This window comes from Etheostoma spectabile, chromosome 3 (genome assembly GCF_008692095.1).
Source record: "Etheostoma spectabile isolate EspeVRDwgs_2016 chromosome 3, UIUC_Espe_1.0, whole genome shotgun sequence".
NCBI lineage: Eukaryota > Metazoa > Chordata > Actinopteri > Perciformes > Percidae > Etheostoma > Etheostoma spectabile.
The window spans coordinates 24,727,264-24,744,861 of NC_045735.1; the positions used below are offsets into that span (position 1 = coordinate 24,727,264).

The following is a 17,598-nucleotide window of genomic DNA, read 5'->3' on the forward strand; positions in this document are numbered from 1 at the left end:
TACTGACCTATAACTATCCCAATAAATATCAATCACATAACTATAATGCAAAGTAATGAGGCAGAAAACCACACCCACACAGGCTCAGCAGTGTAACTTATTATACCAGACTTACAGGCAGTAAGAAGACAACCCAGCAGGCTCTATTTTCAAGGTCATGGTATCCAAATTACTGAAGTGTGCTTGGGCAGTTCTCTGAAACCAAACCAAGCCAAGCGCTTCGCTGTAGGCTTCTCCGAAGAGGGAAGCAAGCCAAATAAGTTCCCCTGCACAGGCAAAATTAACAAATGCTTCACTTCTCTTCCAGTTACACAGTTTCATCAAGCACTTATAACAGCACATTAGACTATCACATCACAAATGTTTATTAAAAATGGTGATCTTTATTTAAACCCAAGCTACAATGTCACAAGATGTACAGTATAACATAGTACTGGCATTGTTTAAAACTTTCAATTTAATTTCTCAAAGGGCCAAGGGGAAATAAAGTCTTTACCCTTCTGAAACAATGGTTATCAAATATTATCGACTTATTGTGTACTGAAAACTACACACAAACGCACATATGCTTAGATGTATCAAACCACAAAAATCAAAGACTGCATCTTCTTCAATAAGCTTTACTGTAATAGAGGGAGGTAAGAGTGGGGAACAAATCAAAACAGTTGTAGAAAATACAAAAGAAAAAAACTAACAACTTACAGGTTCCTAAAAGGTCCTAAGCCTTCAGATGAAAATTTCCAAAACATCACAGTTACATGTGTTCAATAGAAATATTACCATGGCTGTTCTGGACTGGCTCCACATGATTCTGGCAGAGCTATCTACAAAATGTGTGGCGAACAGGACGTCTGCTCTCAGGCATACATGTCCTCCCGGTCTGCATTATAGATCTCACCCTCCTGCAGCGAGGCAAAGTTTAGGAAGTGTGAGGGCCGATGGACTTCATGGTAGAACTCCTTGGGGTTGGCCAGCTGCAGGTCGTACTTCATGTTGGGGTCATGACGAACACCTGGAGCAAGACGAACAAAATGGTTATTTGATAATCACCTATTCTGTCAATCCCATGACATGCATATCTGAACAGCCCAACCTCAATAAGGCTCAATAAACAGGCAGAAGTGAGGATGATATGACAGAAGGCACATAGGTTAAAGCTAGTCTAGCTATCACCAGACCAAGCCGAGGTGAATGGATTTGAGATTAAGCGTTGGTCTGGGGAGTCTGCTCTGAATTTTCTCTGCACAAGAGGCGTAAACAACGGGCATAGTTCAAATGACTGTACGCAATACCCGGTCTAGGTTCAAACTGTTTTAAAGCAGAATCATTTAGCTCAACTAATAAAAGAAAACAAAAAAGGTCCATCTTATATAAGCTCCTCTATTAAAAATATAGACTATAGCTACTGACCCATGAAGTTGTAGTTCCAGGACACCTGGCCAGGCACCATGAAGAAGCCCAGGAAGCGATCAGAGAGCAGCATCTGCACTCTTTCATAGTGCGATGGCAGGTAGCCTTTAGGGTTGTTGCCCTTGTCGGTGTTCTGCCGACCCCACTCATAGCCACTGGGTGTCAGCTTGTAGGCTGTAAGCGTGCACGAGCCTGGGGTGAAGCTAAAAAACAAAAAGGTCAAATGCATTAAAGTACCATTTAACAACCATCACTTTAATATGCGGTTATAACTGTAACACATCATTAATAAAAAAATAAAAAAAAGGAAAACCAAGCTGCTGTTGTTTTCTTAATTTCCTAAAGCAAGAAAGTCTTCCCAGTCATCTTGCTTACTATTTGACTATGGAAAAGCGTAAGCGTACCAAAGACAGGAGGAAGAAACAGCGCACAGATGAAGGAGCAGAGCGTCCTGGTCTTAGTTCAATGGGCAGGATAACTGCAGTGAGTCAAGTATGCAACCTATGCAGATCTGGACTTTACACATCCAAATTTCACTTAAACAGTCAGTCAACACGTACCTGCAAGTGATGATGATGGTCTTCTCTCCATCCCACGAAGGGTTGTCAGCCATGACCTTTGCATGGGTGGTGACATCCTGTGGGGACAGCTGTGGCGACTCATTAGGCTGGGTATGGATCCAGCCGAGGGGCTCCATTTCCTGTTTTAGGAAAGAAGTTAGTTGCTGGTACAACAACAAACACTATAAACCTGTAACAAAGCAGCAAATACAACCCAACAGGCATCCATCATAACATGGTAAGAATGAGCAAGAAGATTCTCTCAAACGTCGTGTTTGTCTTACTTTAAGATATTCATGACCGGGCAGCTGGTTGGGCAGGTGGACAGTCTGGTGTGTACCCCACTGTGGTACCATGACAATACAACGGATCTCCTTCACCTGGGGGTTATCTGGTGGACTGGTGCCATACAGGTAACCTGCAATCTGGAATAACACAGTGCCCCGTCAGTATATACAGACTCTTTTTTTTTTTATACTTTGCACAGAGGTGATGAGGGACCTTCAAGTAGAGATGTCAATATAACCAAAGGAAACAGTTGGTCTATAAACTGCAGTACTGTGAACCCGCTACATACCTGTGCTCGCAGATCTGAGATGCAGATAAACTTTTTGAGGACATTCTTGGGCAGGATGTATGTGTAGCCCGTCTCCTTGATGTCGTCGGATGACACGTAGATGTGGTTGGTTCGGAGGTGGAGGTTGGCAGCAGATATGGCCCTGACAGATGAGGAACAAGGACATTAAATCCAACTGAGATGGAAATCAAAAGTTAGGACAGCTTAGTTACCCATGTCCTACACTAAGGTATGGTATATTTCTTTATGGGTCAAAGTCATTCCTAAGTTTAAAAAAAAATGCCTGCTTACCTGACTCTCCACTCTGTCTTAGAGGAGAAGGTCTGGGTCTCATAGTTGGAGGTGGTGGATGTGATGATCTCGTCGCCGTGCTTGTTGACAGTTCGGGTCTGCGTGGCTGTGAGCTGCGACTGCTCTTTAGTCTGCTTCTCAATCTCCGCAATCTGCTGACGCTGCTGTGACGGAGCGGAGATCTCCATACCCAGGATGATGTCACGGATCTCAGACTGGGTCAGTGAAGCCACATTCACACTGGATGAAGACAAATAAAGCATTGATAACTAAATACAAGTCTGGTTAAATTCTGTCCTACATATTTTATTTTTTTCAGGCAAATATTCAGTCCATGAATTAGTACTTACTTGTTCTTTTTCCCATAATCTGCCAGAATGAGATCTTTCAGTTGCACTTCCACCTTGATCCACTCTTCGTCAGTGAGCGTGGGCCAGATGTGATGAGGCTCGGTGATAGTGGTCTTATCAGGTTTCAGGATCACCTTGGCCCGGTCATTGTTGACGTGCAGTGCTCTGAGGATCAGGATGAGTCGGGAGAAGGCCTAGAGATTGGGAGAGACCACCAAACAAACTACTTACACAGGTGATAAGTGTATGTCAGCAAAAACAAATGCAATACATGCCTACAATACAGTGATCTATATATCTAATACAATCAATTTTATCCTGTTCTGAGGCTCTGGTGGGACAAAGTGGAACTCACTGTGTAAGACGAGATGGTCTTGAGCCAGTCGTCGTAGAGGTTGAACAGCACCATCTGAGGCTCTGTAGCCTTCAGGATCAGGTCTCCAAACTTCTCCACCTTCAGACAGGCCTGGAAGGGCAGCTGCAACTCAGACCCTTTGATCACGATGTTGGGGAAGTCAAGCAAGTGGACCTGCAGAGAGAAAAATTACATTAGATCTGGAAATTGGAGTCTATAGTAGATCAAACTTTCAGGAAACACTAGGGTTATCTTCCAAGGCTTGTTATTATTATAGCAGTTATTAGCATGCAAGAGTCTCACCTCCAGAGGGTCCAGCATGCCCTTCCTGGTTACAATGATCTGTTTCGGCTGCTCCTCCACAGGGAGGGAGCGAATCAGGGCAGCCACTTCTTCAGCTGTCTTCCATTTGGCCAGCTACACAGACAAAGCAAAAATAAAGTTACACACGCAGAAAATGAAAATTACAACTTTCAGTGTTTGTTACCACTTCGAAAGGTGGATAAGAAGGTCATTTTGGCTATATTTCCTATTTATCTGCATTGTTTCTGTGGTACACAAAATTAGTAAGAGAGTGACAGAGTCCTTTTCCCTCAACATACATTTAAAAAAATAATCACGGTAGGAGTTTCTACTAAGAAAACATCACTAAACAGAACAAAGCTGATGATAATGAAAGTGAGGAGTGGTGGCGCAGTACCGTACCTGTCCCAGACGTTTCTGTCCAGCCCACACAGATGTGTGAATGATCTTGAGGAAGAGCTGACCAGTCCTGGGGTTGAAGATGAAAATAGCTCCATTGATGGGCTTTGTGGTCAAGTTACCTTCAAAAGTCTGTTGAGATAGATGGGCAAAACATGTGACCAAATTTAAAAAGAGAGTCGTTTATATTCCTATGCAAAAGAAACATAGTTGGGCTATTTATCTATTTACAACATTAAAAAGCATTCCAAAACAAACACTGTTGTGCCAAAACGATTCTTCATTAAATCGGGGAGAAAGAAACAGTCCGTCCTCACCTTGTGGATGGTGACTCGGTAGACGTTGGTGTCATCTACAAACCAGATGATCTGGTTGGAGAAGAGTTCTCCGTAGTTCTGTGAGGACAGGTAGGGCTCAGTGGGCTCAGACGAGTACAGCTGCAGACCTTTGCGGATGCGCTCCCTGAGCACGTACAGGGCAGGGTTGGCCTTCATAATCTTGGCCATGGCCTGCTGGATCAGAGGCTTGCTTCCAGGGAACCAGTTACCATAGGCACTATGAAGGAGAGAACATGATAGAGTTGAATACTACTTCAAATTTTTTCATTTCTCTCTGTCATCAATATTTCCTCTGTTGGTGCCGGGAGAAATACAGTTCAGAGGTCACAGTACATCTACCAAACACTTATGTACTATGGCAGACTGTTACATTCATGTAAAACAAGTTAGGAAGCTAGTGTGAATAGTTCCAAGGCTACTGAAGAATATACTTGTTGACATGAACAAGTAGATGCCAAAATGTAGCCAAAGCTGTCAAGCATTTGCAACAATTTTCTGGTTTATTTTTTTACGCCTGTAATATACTGGGGCTCAAATTAAAAATCAGGAAGAAAAACTATGCTTTGCCCTCTCAACCACCAATCAATGTTACTTTGTTAACCCGTACCCAAGACTATCTGCCATCATACTGGTATTGTATCCATGTTTGTAACAATCCTAACCTGTGGAGGTTGTAAGCCAAGTCGATAGCAATGAGCACCCCCGTGGGGGAGGGGTAGATACTCATGTTGTCGGTGGTGTAGTCCAGGAACTTGGCCCTGGCGTAGCGCTCGATGTCATGCGAGTCATAGTCACCCCAGCGTAGCTGGATGTCGATCCAGTACTTCTGTGTGGTGGTGCTGTCCATCACGTCCCTGTAGGAAGAGGTGCACATTTTAAATTCATAGAACACATAAAAAGGACCACTTAAAAAAAAAAACTTCCATGATGAGTTTACAGAGCACCTAGTGTAATTTGAAAATGTTGAGTGACATTCTGAAAACGAAAATATACGGTGTCATGTAGATATAACTTCAAAAGTCATACTTGGAGTCAGCAAGTAGAGACGGCCGAGAGACGTTCCACTTGTATGATGCAAAGAGGAGGATGTCGGCACAAGATGAGTTCATCTTGTATGACTTCCTGGGATGAATGGTCTCCTTCTGCACCGTCTCAATCTCAAGAGCATCCAGCTCCTGATCAAACACCTGAACACAAAAACAGAAAACGTTATCATTGTAGAAAAAACAATCACTAATAAAGCAGCTCAAAAGTTATTTTACGAACAAATTTCAGTGAGCCACATTTTTGCCATTGTGCCGAGTGTAAAGCTAGTCCCCATCAATGAAACAAATAACACCTTACCTGACAGAGATCCATGACAATGCTCTCATGAATCTTCTGCCACAAGTGAGCCCTAAAGATCTGAATGAGGGAGATCTTCAGCGTGGGGATCTTGCCATGCATAAAGATTCCCGTCAGGTCGAGTTGTACCTGGAAACCCACGTACACCTACAGACAGAGGACAGAAAATGTAGGCTAAGACAGACATTTAGACAGTTCTATATATGGGACTCTCTTTTCCACAGGAACATAAAAATACATTTATAAACGTAGGTAGTACTAACGTTGGCTCTGTTGATGGTGGGAGACCACCAAAGTGTAAAGCGACGGTTGGGGATTTGGTTCAGACCAGACCTCTGGGCGTTGGTCAGCTTTTTCCATTTCATGGACTCCTCAAAGCCACTCGCCTTTTCCCTGAAGTCCCAAAAACATTTTCAAGTTAGTTAACATTTGGGGAGGAAAATCAAAAAACCAACTAACAAAACAGCAAGTGAACAGTACAGTCTTCTTCTGCGAGTAGTTTAGCCCAAAAATGAATAAACTAACTTCTCTCATATTCTTGCAGTATAAGCATTCTAAGTTTCAAAGTTCTCTTACCAGAAGAGACCCTCCCAGGTGGGAAAGTAAGTGCCTTTAAAGAGAGTGTGTTCCAGGATGCCCTCCACACCTCCCAGAGCCTGGATCATGTCTGTGCGGTAGTTGTTTAAGTTCCACAGTTTGCCATCGTGCCTCTGGTGGGTCCACCAGAATGGATTCTGCTTCAGCACCTGCACTCGGGCAAAACACAGACAGTAAAAATCTAAATACATTTATTTTATTTTTTTACGTGCAAACTGTAAGAATGTTTGGTACATTTATTTTAGAATTAAACTCGAAAAGAAATTGATGCTTGGCACATCATTTCATCCAAAGATACGTTTGCCCTTCAACCTATCAGTAGTGTCGACATCATACCTGGTACTGTTTGAAATCTGTCCTGACTCTCCAGCCTTTGTCATAAGCCAGTGTGTGTCTGTCCTTCTGGAAAAGTGTGTTGATACGAGGAATTCCTCTGTCCCACGAGTCCTCCAAATCTTCCAGGGTCAGACGCCTAAAACACAGAAAACACACTGCTATTTGCCTTGCTACTTTAAGCTTACTTTTTTTAAAAGAAACATTTATGATCAGCACAGAACAGCAGCTCTTAAGTCTCCAAAAACGTTAAAATTGACAAGCTAACCGGATTAAAAAACAATACCTGTTCTGGGCAATGGCCTCTTGTCTTTTGAGGGCATACTCAGCCCAAACCCTCTGGGAGTCAATGAACTCACTCTCCCATGGCTGAATGTAACGATACAGGTTAGGAATCAGCTGGTCTTCTTCATGGCTCATTCCAGACCTGAAGTGGGTGATGCCCACATCTGTCTGCTTGGACCACCTGGAGGAGAAGGAGAGGGATTAAAGCCCAGTTTGCTAAATTAATTTACAAGATAATTGACTGACAACAGCAGCCTGCAGGCCGACTTACCGCAGGTCTGACTGAGGAATAAGCACGTGGCCCATAGACAGCATGCCAAGGCCGCCCAACTCTTTGGGAGTGTAGAAGACTACAGGAGGGAAACGGCTAGGCATTTTGGAGTTCAGGCCGATCTTAATACGCGTCTGGATCTTGTTCTCACATTTCACCAGCAGGTCCAGGAGCTCCTGGGTGTTGACCACAGCCTCACGGAAGTACGTCATTAAACCGATCAAAGCCGTGTTCCATTTGTTCACAATCTGGAGGTAAAAACGGGTTTTACTGAAACATTCTACAATTGTAGGAAATATTAATTTACATATATTAACATTATATGCTAACACTTTAGTTTTATAAGGGGGAAGGTGGTCAGCTGACCTTGGTGAATGTGGTGGATCCAGAGGCCATCAGGATCTGGCGCACCCTGTTGTGGAAGCGCTGCATCGATTCATCATCCACACGCAAGAAACATTGGGCTGTCCTCTCTTTGGTTACCTACGCATGCAAACACAATATAAGAACTTAAAAATTGGACTGTGAACATGACCACTTTCAGACAGACAGCAGTTAGGTTGTCAAACTAGTTAAGATGCAAGCGTCAGTACTTTTATGAGATATGTATCAAAAATTAGTTGTCTACACAACACTGTTGTCTAAAAATGTCCATAGTGGAGTCGTTGGCATTGCAAACGCTTTTTCAGGCATCAATTTCTCACCTCGTTCTGCAGGTTCCACACACCGTCTTTGTGGGTAAACTCCTCATAGCTGGTGCGGCACTTTGGCAAAATGCGGCACTCAAAGCCACACATGTTGAAGAGCAGGTTGGGGTTGTCTTTGCTGTAGACCGAAACAAAGCTGTTCTCCCACTGGACAGTGGTCACCGATCTGGGCAGGCGGTTCTTGATGTCCCAGAACACAGCACGTCCACTGGGAAAAATAGGGAGGGAAAAGTTATGGCTACGTCTTTAAATCTGGTGAAATAAGTATAATGACCAACACAGAATAATATTTAATAATACAATAAACTACTAGCTTAACAGTCAAAATTCAAAAGGTGTAACTTACAGGTTGACATCGTGCTTCATCAGTCTCATGCGAGCATCACGTGGCCAACACTTCTTGTTGTTATAGCCCACTATGTTTTCATTGTTGGGGTCCGGGTGCTCCGTCAGGTACCTCTGAATCAGATCTCTGGCCTCGTCAGCAGAGAACCTAGTGGACCCATGAAAAAGCCACATGATTGTAATTTAACAAAAACTACCCTTTCCCCCCCCCACATTCAATCTGTACTGCAAAGGCAGAAGTAACTGCCTTTTTTTTTATTAATCAAAATCTTAGTTGCAATTTGTAACATGTGCTGTACATTTTCCAAAAGCCAGATGTTAAGATCATTCATTTTGGTGATTCAATGCTACCTGAAAAAGATGTGGATGCGGTCGATGTAGCGGCAGTACAGCCGAATTGGGTGGGCGCTCTCCGTGGGTGTGTCTTGGAAACTGAGGAAGTCATTGGGCATCTGAGGGGGGCCGGCCATCTCACTGGCACGGTGCAGGCCCAGCACCAGCAGGTCCATTACCAGACCGTAGTACTGTACAATGAATGAGGCAAACTGGAGCCCCCTGATGATGCCGTAGGAGTTGGTGTGGTTCATATCCTAGATAGACAAGAGAAGATGAGGAAAACATTTAGATGAAATACCAGTAAAAAAAACAACTTAACTGCATCAGTAAGTTCTTATAAAGAGAGAGATCCTTATGATGGATTTAAGGAATTACATATATGAAAGATCATGCAGAAACATCTGATTTGAAATGAATGAGTGCGTTTACCTTGTAGTTGATGACAACGTTGTTCTTGGCCGTCATGTAATCAGCGATGTTGTGGTCCACAATTAGACGCAGCAGCCTGTTGAGCAGGGTCAGATCAATCTTCTCATACATCTTCTCGTAGCGGGACTCGAGCATCACGTTGCACTCTCCCTCCGCCGTCTCCCACACGTCCTGCAAGTTGTTGATGCCTGAAGAAAATTTACAGAAAGCCTTCAGATAATGTTTGATAATGTTAACTTTTGGTCCATTACTGGAGTAATCAGAGGGGATGCATGTTATACACAGAAGTTTAATTCCACCCAAATGCATGTTGAGGTATGAAACAATATGATCAGACTTTAAGACAGTTAACCCTTGATTATTGGTTCTGACCTTGGCACCACTTGTAGACCAGCAGGGGCGGTGGTTCAGTGTCGGCAGGTTTGATCCAGGGTGGGAAGAGGCGTCTCTTGTCCGCCTCGTACCACAGGTACTGGTCAAGGTAGGCATCCGTGATCTTCTCCAGGGGCTCTACATCATACACGGGCACCAGATGACTGTACAGGTCCATGAACTCGATACCAACCTGCAAAGGAAATAGTATTTCTGAGACTGACCGGAATCGAATACGATGGGTAAGACTCATGTTTACAAAAGCAACCTAAGGCTTTAGCCAACATTCCCTTTAGTGGTTCACAATAAATACCATTCAGGTCACTTTTTCCTGCAAACAATCTGACAAAACTCTGTTAAGTAAAGAGGTTTTCGCCATGGACAAGAAAATTGCAACATTTCCCCCTATAACTTCTGCATACACCTGCACGGTTTGTGAATTGACCTGTGGAATATATAAAAGAGAAATACATTTTTAACCTATGCCTTGTCCTTAAAATAACACATGATGTTTCACAGTAGAAACATCACTGTTAACCAAAAGTAGCTGCACGTCTTGGTCCTGACCTCTTTAAAGGCTCTCTGGGTGAGCAGGTGACGTTTGATCCTGGACAAGGCCTCGTGAGGATTGTCGTAGGCCTGTTCAATCAACCCCAGCTCCTCCCTCTGACTCTGGTTCAGACGCGACTTCACACTAGGGGACACAAAGACACAAACTAATTATGTAAAAAAAAAATACATATATATTCTGGCAGGTTGTGTTGCCTAGTATGAATAAACATTTGCTAATAAAGTTGTTTTTGTTGAAAATGTGTTTACCTGTACGCCTCCTTGAGCCTCTCCAAGGCCAGGATGAGCAGCTTGGTGTCATGTTTGTAGGACAGTGGAGGGAAAGGGATGGGCGAGAAGCGCCGACTCTCCAGCCAGTGAACCGTGGTGGTGTAGATGGCTACCGCCTCTTCAGCTGTGATGTAGGGTCCATCCTGTAGGCAGAACATATTCACCTCGTTAAAAACATGGCACAATGGAAGAAGCTGAGCTTTAGTAGCTTGGATAAGGAGATGCAATGGCACTACTTTTTATTTTGAGTGTTTATTTTAGTGTTCATGTTATTCCTTTTTATTAGCAAATAGAGTGATTAGAACACCTAAATGTAAAGAAACATGTAAATGTGAAGGCAAAATAAAATTAGAAGCAGCATCTAAAGGGTGAGAAGCAAACTGTCGCTATGAGCCAGTGATAACTAAAAGCCACCATTCATTTTAATATTTCTCTAGTTGTTACACACAGGCAAGCATCCCAATGCAAATGCTCCTTTGTGAGAGGCCTTCACTAAAAAGGACTTGGAAGCTGTTGTGAGAGCATTATATTTCTGCTAAAGTGCAGGAGTTTGACAATGAGTAAAAGTTACTAGGTTGTTATTAGACAGATGTGGGCAATGTCTTTAAGGTCACTAACCAAAGAGCACTGAAATATAACAAAAGAATGCAAGTTTAAATTCTATGGAAAAGCCCTTTCAATATTTCCTTTTTCTTGTGTTACCTTCAGGTAGTTGTGCTGTCTCTCCTGCTCAGCTTTCAGGTACAGACGGGTCAGTCTCCCCAGGTTCTTCTTGCACACTGTCTTATCCACAGTGGCTCCGCGGCGGATTCGCTCACGGTTGTAATGGGCAGTGTTGGTCCACCAGTCAGCTTTAGCCTTCACGTAGCGCAGGATCATGTTCTCAATGGGAGTGGGCAGGCCCGGCACCTGTAATCATGGGAAGAAATGTAGAATCAATATTCCATTCATTCTTGCACAACTTAAAGTGGCACAAATGTTTAAAACAGCTTTTGCAACCACGGTTTGTTTTTTCATTTTCTCATTGTGAACTTGTGTTATAATAAAAAGGAAATGTTTCCAGTATGGTTCTTAAAATAAGGTTATTATTTTTAAGCACAAAAAATGCACATGCCAAGACGTCTGGATAGGTTTTCAACAATGCATACATTATCTGCATAACCAAGCGTAAGGCACATACAACTTTAAGTGCTGAAAGCATTAGTAGTCCAAGCAACATTACACTTAAATCCATTGAACTGACTCAAGTACTTTAGGCAATTGACATTTTACTTGACAATGGAGTCAGACAAAGCCTGAATTGAAATGGAGCAGAAGGATTCTGTGATAAATCCTAGCCTCTTTAAACAAACCATTCCCTCTCTCTTATGGTACTCATCTACAGTGGAAGTGCTCTCTGTAATGCACTGACCTTCCAGGGGATGTTAGCCTTCCAGCACCTCCAGGACTCACTGAGGTGCTGCAGAATGGTTCTGGCCTTGTTCTGTTTAATGCCCTCAGGCATCATGTCCAAGATGTCATGCATCACGGCAGCACGCAGCTCCAAGTCAAAGTGAGACTCCACACGCTGTTTGGTCACTGTCTTGGCTACACCCTTGGAGTGACGTCCTGTTGGGGCAATCAAAAACAATTGTTGGTAAAGGGTTTGTTAATTCCTACAGATGCAAACCTCTGTGCATCATACCATTTTGTTTTTAAATAATAGTGGTCATGAGATAAACATAGGAATGTGTATATGCATACCTTCAAACTGCCTGGCCAGCAGATTCCCCAGCCACCTCTCCAACAGAGGAGTGATCCCCCTCATGAAGAACAGCCACACTCTCCAGCCGGGAGCCCAGAAGCCACAACCTGGACCCTTGCCCACAGGACCCTGATAAAAGAAAATACACAGAAACTCATAATGAATTGGAGCTTCATGTGGCAAGCTAAAGGCAGGTTGTGTAGTAGGGTAGTTCCTTCTATGGGACACCAAACATGATATCGTCAATACACAAATTGGAAGATCAAATACAGAGGGTTCACTTACAGTATTGAACCGGTAGTAGATGAGATGTTTCAGATCTTTGCACATCCGGATTTGTCTCATCAACTTGTACTTGTAGCGGTACATGCCTGTCAGCTGGCCCACATGGGCGAAGATGTACTGCAGCCCATCAGACAACTACAACACATTGACAAAATTCTAGGATTAGTTAAGTTGGAAATGACTGTAAAATAGTCTTAAAAATCATTTACAGTTAATGGTAAAACATCAACACAGCAAAGGACCGTTTTAAAAGTGAAACCTTCGTCAAAAGCATTTCATATTTTAACACCGTTGTTTTTTTTACATGGCAAGTAGTTAAGCAGTGTTGGCACCCTTGCCCTGAAGAATAGCCCCTTCACTGCATCACACAACAATCGGTAAGGATGATCAAATTTCTATTTCAGAAGAAAAGTGAAGAATGTAGATAAGTGTAAATCAGATACAGATACAGTTGGGATGGGCTGTGCAAAACGTGTTGCTGAACTAACCTGGAAGGCATCAACATTTCCCAGTCTGTACTGCACGTGGCTGTCCACCACCAGCTTACTGAGACGCAGCACCTCTCTGCACAAGTGAAAGGCATTACCGAATCGGGACTTCTTTCTTTCCTGGGGGACAGAAACAAGAACACAGCTGTAAGTCAACACTGGACGACTTGCAGAAAATGTAGATTAACTAAATTTGGAAATTCTGATTTTACGCATGTGTGTGCATAAGGCCTCCAAAAAAAGGATAATGAGAACATTATAAGTTCAGAGCTAAATTTAACCTACATTTAATTTTTCATTTAGGCGTGATAGACTGTCAGCAAGTGGATGTGGCGTTGAGACTGTACCTTTGTAGTCAGTGTCTTGACAGGCTTCAGGTTGAAGTTGTAGTCGAGATGCAGGTAGTTGAGGTTCTTACGGTGGATAAGCAGATTGAGCATGTTGTAGCCCTGTCGGCAAACCTGCAGACCCACCTCAACCCAGTCCAGCTTGGTGGACTGGAAGAACTTGGTGGCCTTGAAGGAGCGGAACAGATACCTGAGAGACAACAGATGGAATATCTTAACCAAAAAACAAACTCATTGAGGAGTTAAAAACAGCTTCAATTAGAAACAGGAAAACAAAAAGTGTTCAATGACGCTCACCTCTTCTTCTGGGCCTTGGGTGGTCTGTGTTTGAGAGCATTGAGCACATAGTACTTAAGCAATTTCTGGTATGACACACGCACTTTCACCGGCTGTCCTGCAGGGCAGTGCTCACGGTACCTGTGGAATAAATTATCACCTACCATTTAGAATTTCTTAAAAATGAACATTTTACATATAAATGAGATACACCAAATAACCTTTTCTACAAAGCAAACCCAGCTGTTTGCAATCAAATGATGACACATTTAGTCTCATTCCAACATGTTGGTAATTTGCTCACCAGTTCTTGATCAGGGGGATATCAATGGCACGCCGTGTGCGGCCAGATCTGAGGTTGAAGGGTCTGGGTGCCCACAGCAGAGCAATGCCATTAGCCGTGTTGTCGGTGTAGAGTGGGGTGTCCTTGAGGAAGGGCTCCACATATTCAGGAAGCTCAAACTCCTCATCGTCATCAGGCAGAGGCTCCTGACTCTGCGGGAGCAGGAAATGTCAATAAGAATTTAAAAGCAAGTTAAACAATAGTGAATTGTAAATAGAACCGCTGAATGTTTTGCTGTTTTGTTTGTTTTTTTAAACCCTGAATCGATTTAAATTCTGCTTTAACTTTAAATAATTAGAAGCAATGTCTGAATGATGAAGGGCCAACTGCTACTGCAGCCAGTAATAAATAAAAGTCACCATTCATTTCAATATTCCTCCAGTTCTTACGCACAGGCAAGCAGACCAATGCAAGTGCGCCTTTGTAAGAGGACTTGGATCAGGACTTCACATGTGATTTATTATTAGGTAATTACATTTAGCTTTTCACTGCTGCTAAAAGATGAATAATCAGCCACAATCATCCACACTAACCTTGACAGAATGTCTGTGTGAAATTGGGTTGATCAGCGGGTCAAAGTAGAACGCTGGGAGATCTGGATCTTCTGTCTTGATAAATACCACGTTGGGTGTATGATACCTGCAAGGATAGTCATAAGTATATTTCTACTCAATTCTTTATACTAATTTCTTACAGCCAGTGTGAAAAATATTTGAGGAAATTTAGTCATTGTATGACAAAAGACGTTCGGGGACATTTCACAGGAGTTACTTCTGAATATTTTATTTGAATTACTTTTTAATAAATTGCAACTTCAAGAAATAATTTTTACCAGGTGAGGTGGACATGGTGCGGCAAGTTGTTGTACAGGTAGGGGAAGGCGATTTTGTACTCTGTCCTTATAGGCTGTCGGATGATGATCTTGTTGATGTCATTGAACTCATTCCAGTCTTCATCCCTGCAGAAGACACAGACAAGGATCACCTAAGGACAAATCTGGCATCTATTCTTACTTTTGTTTGCGGTAAAACAGGATTAACATTTAAACAGTTACAAGAAACCTGAAAATTCTGAACGCAAAATGAAGAAAAGGTCTAACAAACATGTTCAGATTTATAAGCATGCAAGTGGTTCTCATGCCAAGTGACCCCTGCAATCCAACTTAAAAAAAAAAATCATTTATTAAAAGGCAGGAGGTCCTTACTGGAGGTTGATGTCCCGGACCAGTGGTTCAAACTTTGGTCCTCCAGGTATGGCCATGTTCAAGGCCTTGGACGTAAAGAAGGCCTTGAGGTCAAACAGATAAAAGTAATTGAAATCCACCAGGTCCGTGAGCAGCTGATTGGCCAAACGGTACAGTGTGGACATCATGGGCAGTGTGAACTGCCAGCGACGGTAGGTGGTGCCATTAACAAACCTGAAAAGGAAACATATGAATAATTGTTTGATTCTGCTAGCTACACATCAGATGAATATATAAAACGTAACATGTTTGTCTTTAAAGTGATGTGAAGACTTACTTGGCAGAGTCTTTGAGGGGTTGGTGCTCATATAACCACTCCGCAACTGAAGAGTCCTCCTCAGAGTCCAGCTCCATCTGGATGGCCTCCAGTGGTTCCACATCAAGGATGTTGTCAGCGTAGTCCAGTGGCGGCTCCTCATCATCAAATGGTGGGAAACGCATCCGCTTGAAGTGCCGACGATCACGCTTCTCACGCCGCATCATGATCCACATGGTGCTAGGAGGAGAATAAGGAATAGAAATTCAAATAAGTACAATGCACTTGACATGCATTTCTCTAACAAGTTCCATGTACCACAACAGTATCACCCAACATCACACACTCTTACCCCCACTGAGCGATGTAGACCGGCTCTATGACCCAGGGGATTTCATTCACAAAGGAAATAGCTCCGGTGATGTGGTAGAGGACGGGCACGTCTCTGATCTGTTCCCAGGGCATAGGCATGTTTTCGAGGAGCTTCAGTACTGCATGGGGCATGTACTTGAGGGCACTGTTCCACAAAAATAAAAGATACTGGATAAGTTATGGCAGTGGTAATGGATCTTCTTAACTAATTAACAAACAATTAAGATGTTGTTGTTTTTTAAACCAGGAAATTGTGCACAAAGACGTTCGGTTGTAGGCTTACATGTACATTACAGTTAACTTAAAATATATCTGAAGATGTTAGTCACCTAAAAAAAAATATAACAATATATTTTGAATTCTAAATTGGCAAGTTTACTACAGTATGATAAATTTTTACCCAAGGTACACCCTCTTGTCATGGCGAAACTTTCTATTGGTCATGTCTCCATGGTCCCTGATGATCTTGCGTACATGCTCTGGTGGCATGTCTTCCTTCTGAGCATCCACGAAGCCAAACTTTCTCTTTTCGGAGTAGCGTTTTGCCTGTAAGTGCTGCCATTTTCTTGCTGTAGAGTTGGAGGACATTTAAAACAAAATGAATCACGTTTACCTGTGATATCACACTGTAGTTTAAAAAATCACACCAGGAATGGGCTGCATTGAGTGAAAGTCAACATACCTTTCTCTTGCAGTTTTTCCTCAGACATGTAGTCCGGGACGGGCACAGGAGGGGGTACACCTGGTGGCATCCCCACAGGGACCCCTCTGTACGGGAAGGTAGCTGCCATGGCGCCTCCCTACTGAAAACACACACCAAACAATCATTTCAAGAAAAATGAACCCTGAATGTGTTGCCTGCGTTTGGTAGAATGGCTCTATGTTATTAAGTAGGTTTAAAGTTAAAAAAGAAGAAACATTGCATCTACATCATTACACCTAAAAGCCAAAGTGCAGAGTTACTCTCCTTTACATTAGAACACCAAGTTCTCTGGCGAATAAGTCAGGTTATTATAACGTTACATGTCTACAAACCATGCGAAGAGTGAAATTAGTATACATTACATTGGAATTATTCTTGTTGATTTAGCTAGCGTAACAAACTGGTACTAGTCTCTTGGCACAACATCAATACAATTATTATTAACTTGACTAGCTAACTAACGTTTATGCTAGCTAACGTTAACGTTACCAACATGGCTTCCCATACGGCATGAACTGTAACGTTATTCAAAGCTTCAAGAACAGCAGATTTGACTCATTACCCGTTCAGTAACGTTACAAATTGCACTCAATACAGTCTTTGCTAAACGCTACCAAGATTGCAAAATATGAAGTCAACTTTGCATTCTATTTGTTGATTAGGCCAAGCGTGGATAAAGCGGTAAGCTAGCCCATTGCTAAGCTAGCATAGCAGCAGCTAACGACTGAATGTTGAGTAAAAAACGAAAATGCTTACAACACCACACACCTCGCTACCTTTACTCCCCGTCTAAGTTCTTAACGTTGAAGACAGCCGTGTTCCACAAACAATCTGCTAATACAACATTTCTCTTTCAAAGTTGTACTGTCCTTTTCGATTCACTGTTGTGTTGATTTGTCTTCCTAAAACTGCACGACGGCGGCCACACGATGAACGCAGTTCAGTAGAAATCACAGACAATAGGTACGCCGGATATAAGTGTGTTTTCACGCTAAACAGTCAGGGCTTTACGTCAAAAAAAATACGCAAACGTTGGACAAGCGCAAGTTTGTAAGTACCCGGATGATTAGGTTTCCGGCGCACTACTGCCCCCTGCAGC

The 17,598-nt window shown here is 42.8% G+C and overlaps 1 protein-coding gene across 2 annotated transcripts; it reads right to left on the minus strand.

The window, feature by feature from the left end:
* Positions 1-360: 360 nt before the first annotated feature.
* On the minus strand, positions 361-17,504 carry prpf8 (pre-mRNA processing factor 8). Of its 2 annotated transcripts, none has more exons than XM_032505869.1 (43): positions 17,268-17,504; positions 16,479-16,599; positions 16,197-16,365; positions 15,777-15,941; positions 15,446-15,664; positions 15,130-15,342; positions 14,758-14,883; positions 14,459-14,564; positions 13,887-14,077; positions 13,604-13,723; positions 13,307-13,496; positions 12,960-13,079; positions 12,472-12,606; positions 12,186-12,315; positions 11,854-12,050; positions 11,145-11,351; positions 10,422-10,585; positions 10,170-10,296; positions 9,603-9,795; positions 9,231-9,418; positions 8,817-9,055; positions 8,467-8,613; positions 8,118-8,328; positions 7,780-7,896; positions 7,414-7,661; positions 7,144-7,323; positions 6,861-6,996; positions 6,504-6,673; positions 6,191-6,320; positions 5,928-6,074; positions 5,610-5,770; positions 5,246-5,437; positions 4,563-4,800; positions 4,249-4,377; positions 3,847-3,960; positions 3,544-3,717; positions 3,189-3,382; positions 2,839-3,078; positions 2,548-2,689; positions 2,255-2,395; positions 1,971-2,110; positions 1,411-1,613; positions 361-1,012 (listed from the first exon to the last, which is right to left on the minus strand). In XM_032505869.1, the coding sequence occupies exons 2-43, from the start codon at positions 16,585-16,587 to the stop codon at positions 858-860; spliced, it is 7,017 nt and encodes a 2,338-aa protein (XP_032361760.1). In that variant the 5' UTR covers positions 16,588-16,599; positions 17,268-17,504; the 3' UTR covers positions 361-857. The 2 variants fall into 2 exon arrangements, with proteins under 2 accessions (XP_032361760.1, XP_032361761.1); XM_032505870.1 differs by having other exon boundaries at positions 16,479-16,596; positions 17,268-17,501.
* Positions 17,505-17,598: the final 94 nt, after the last annotated feature.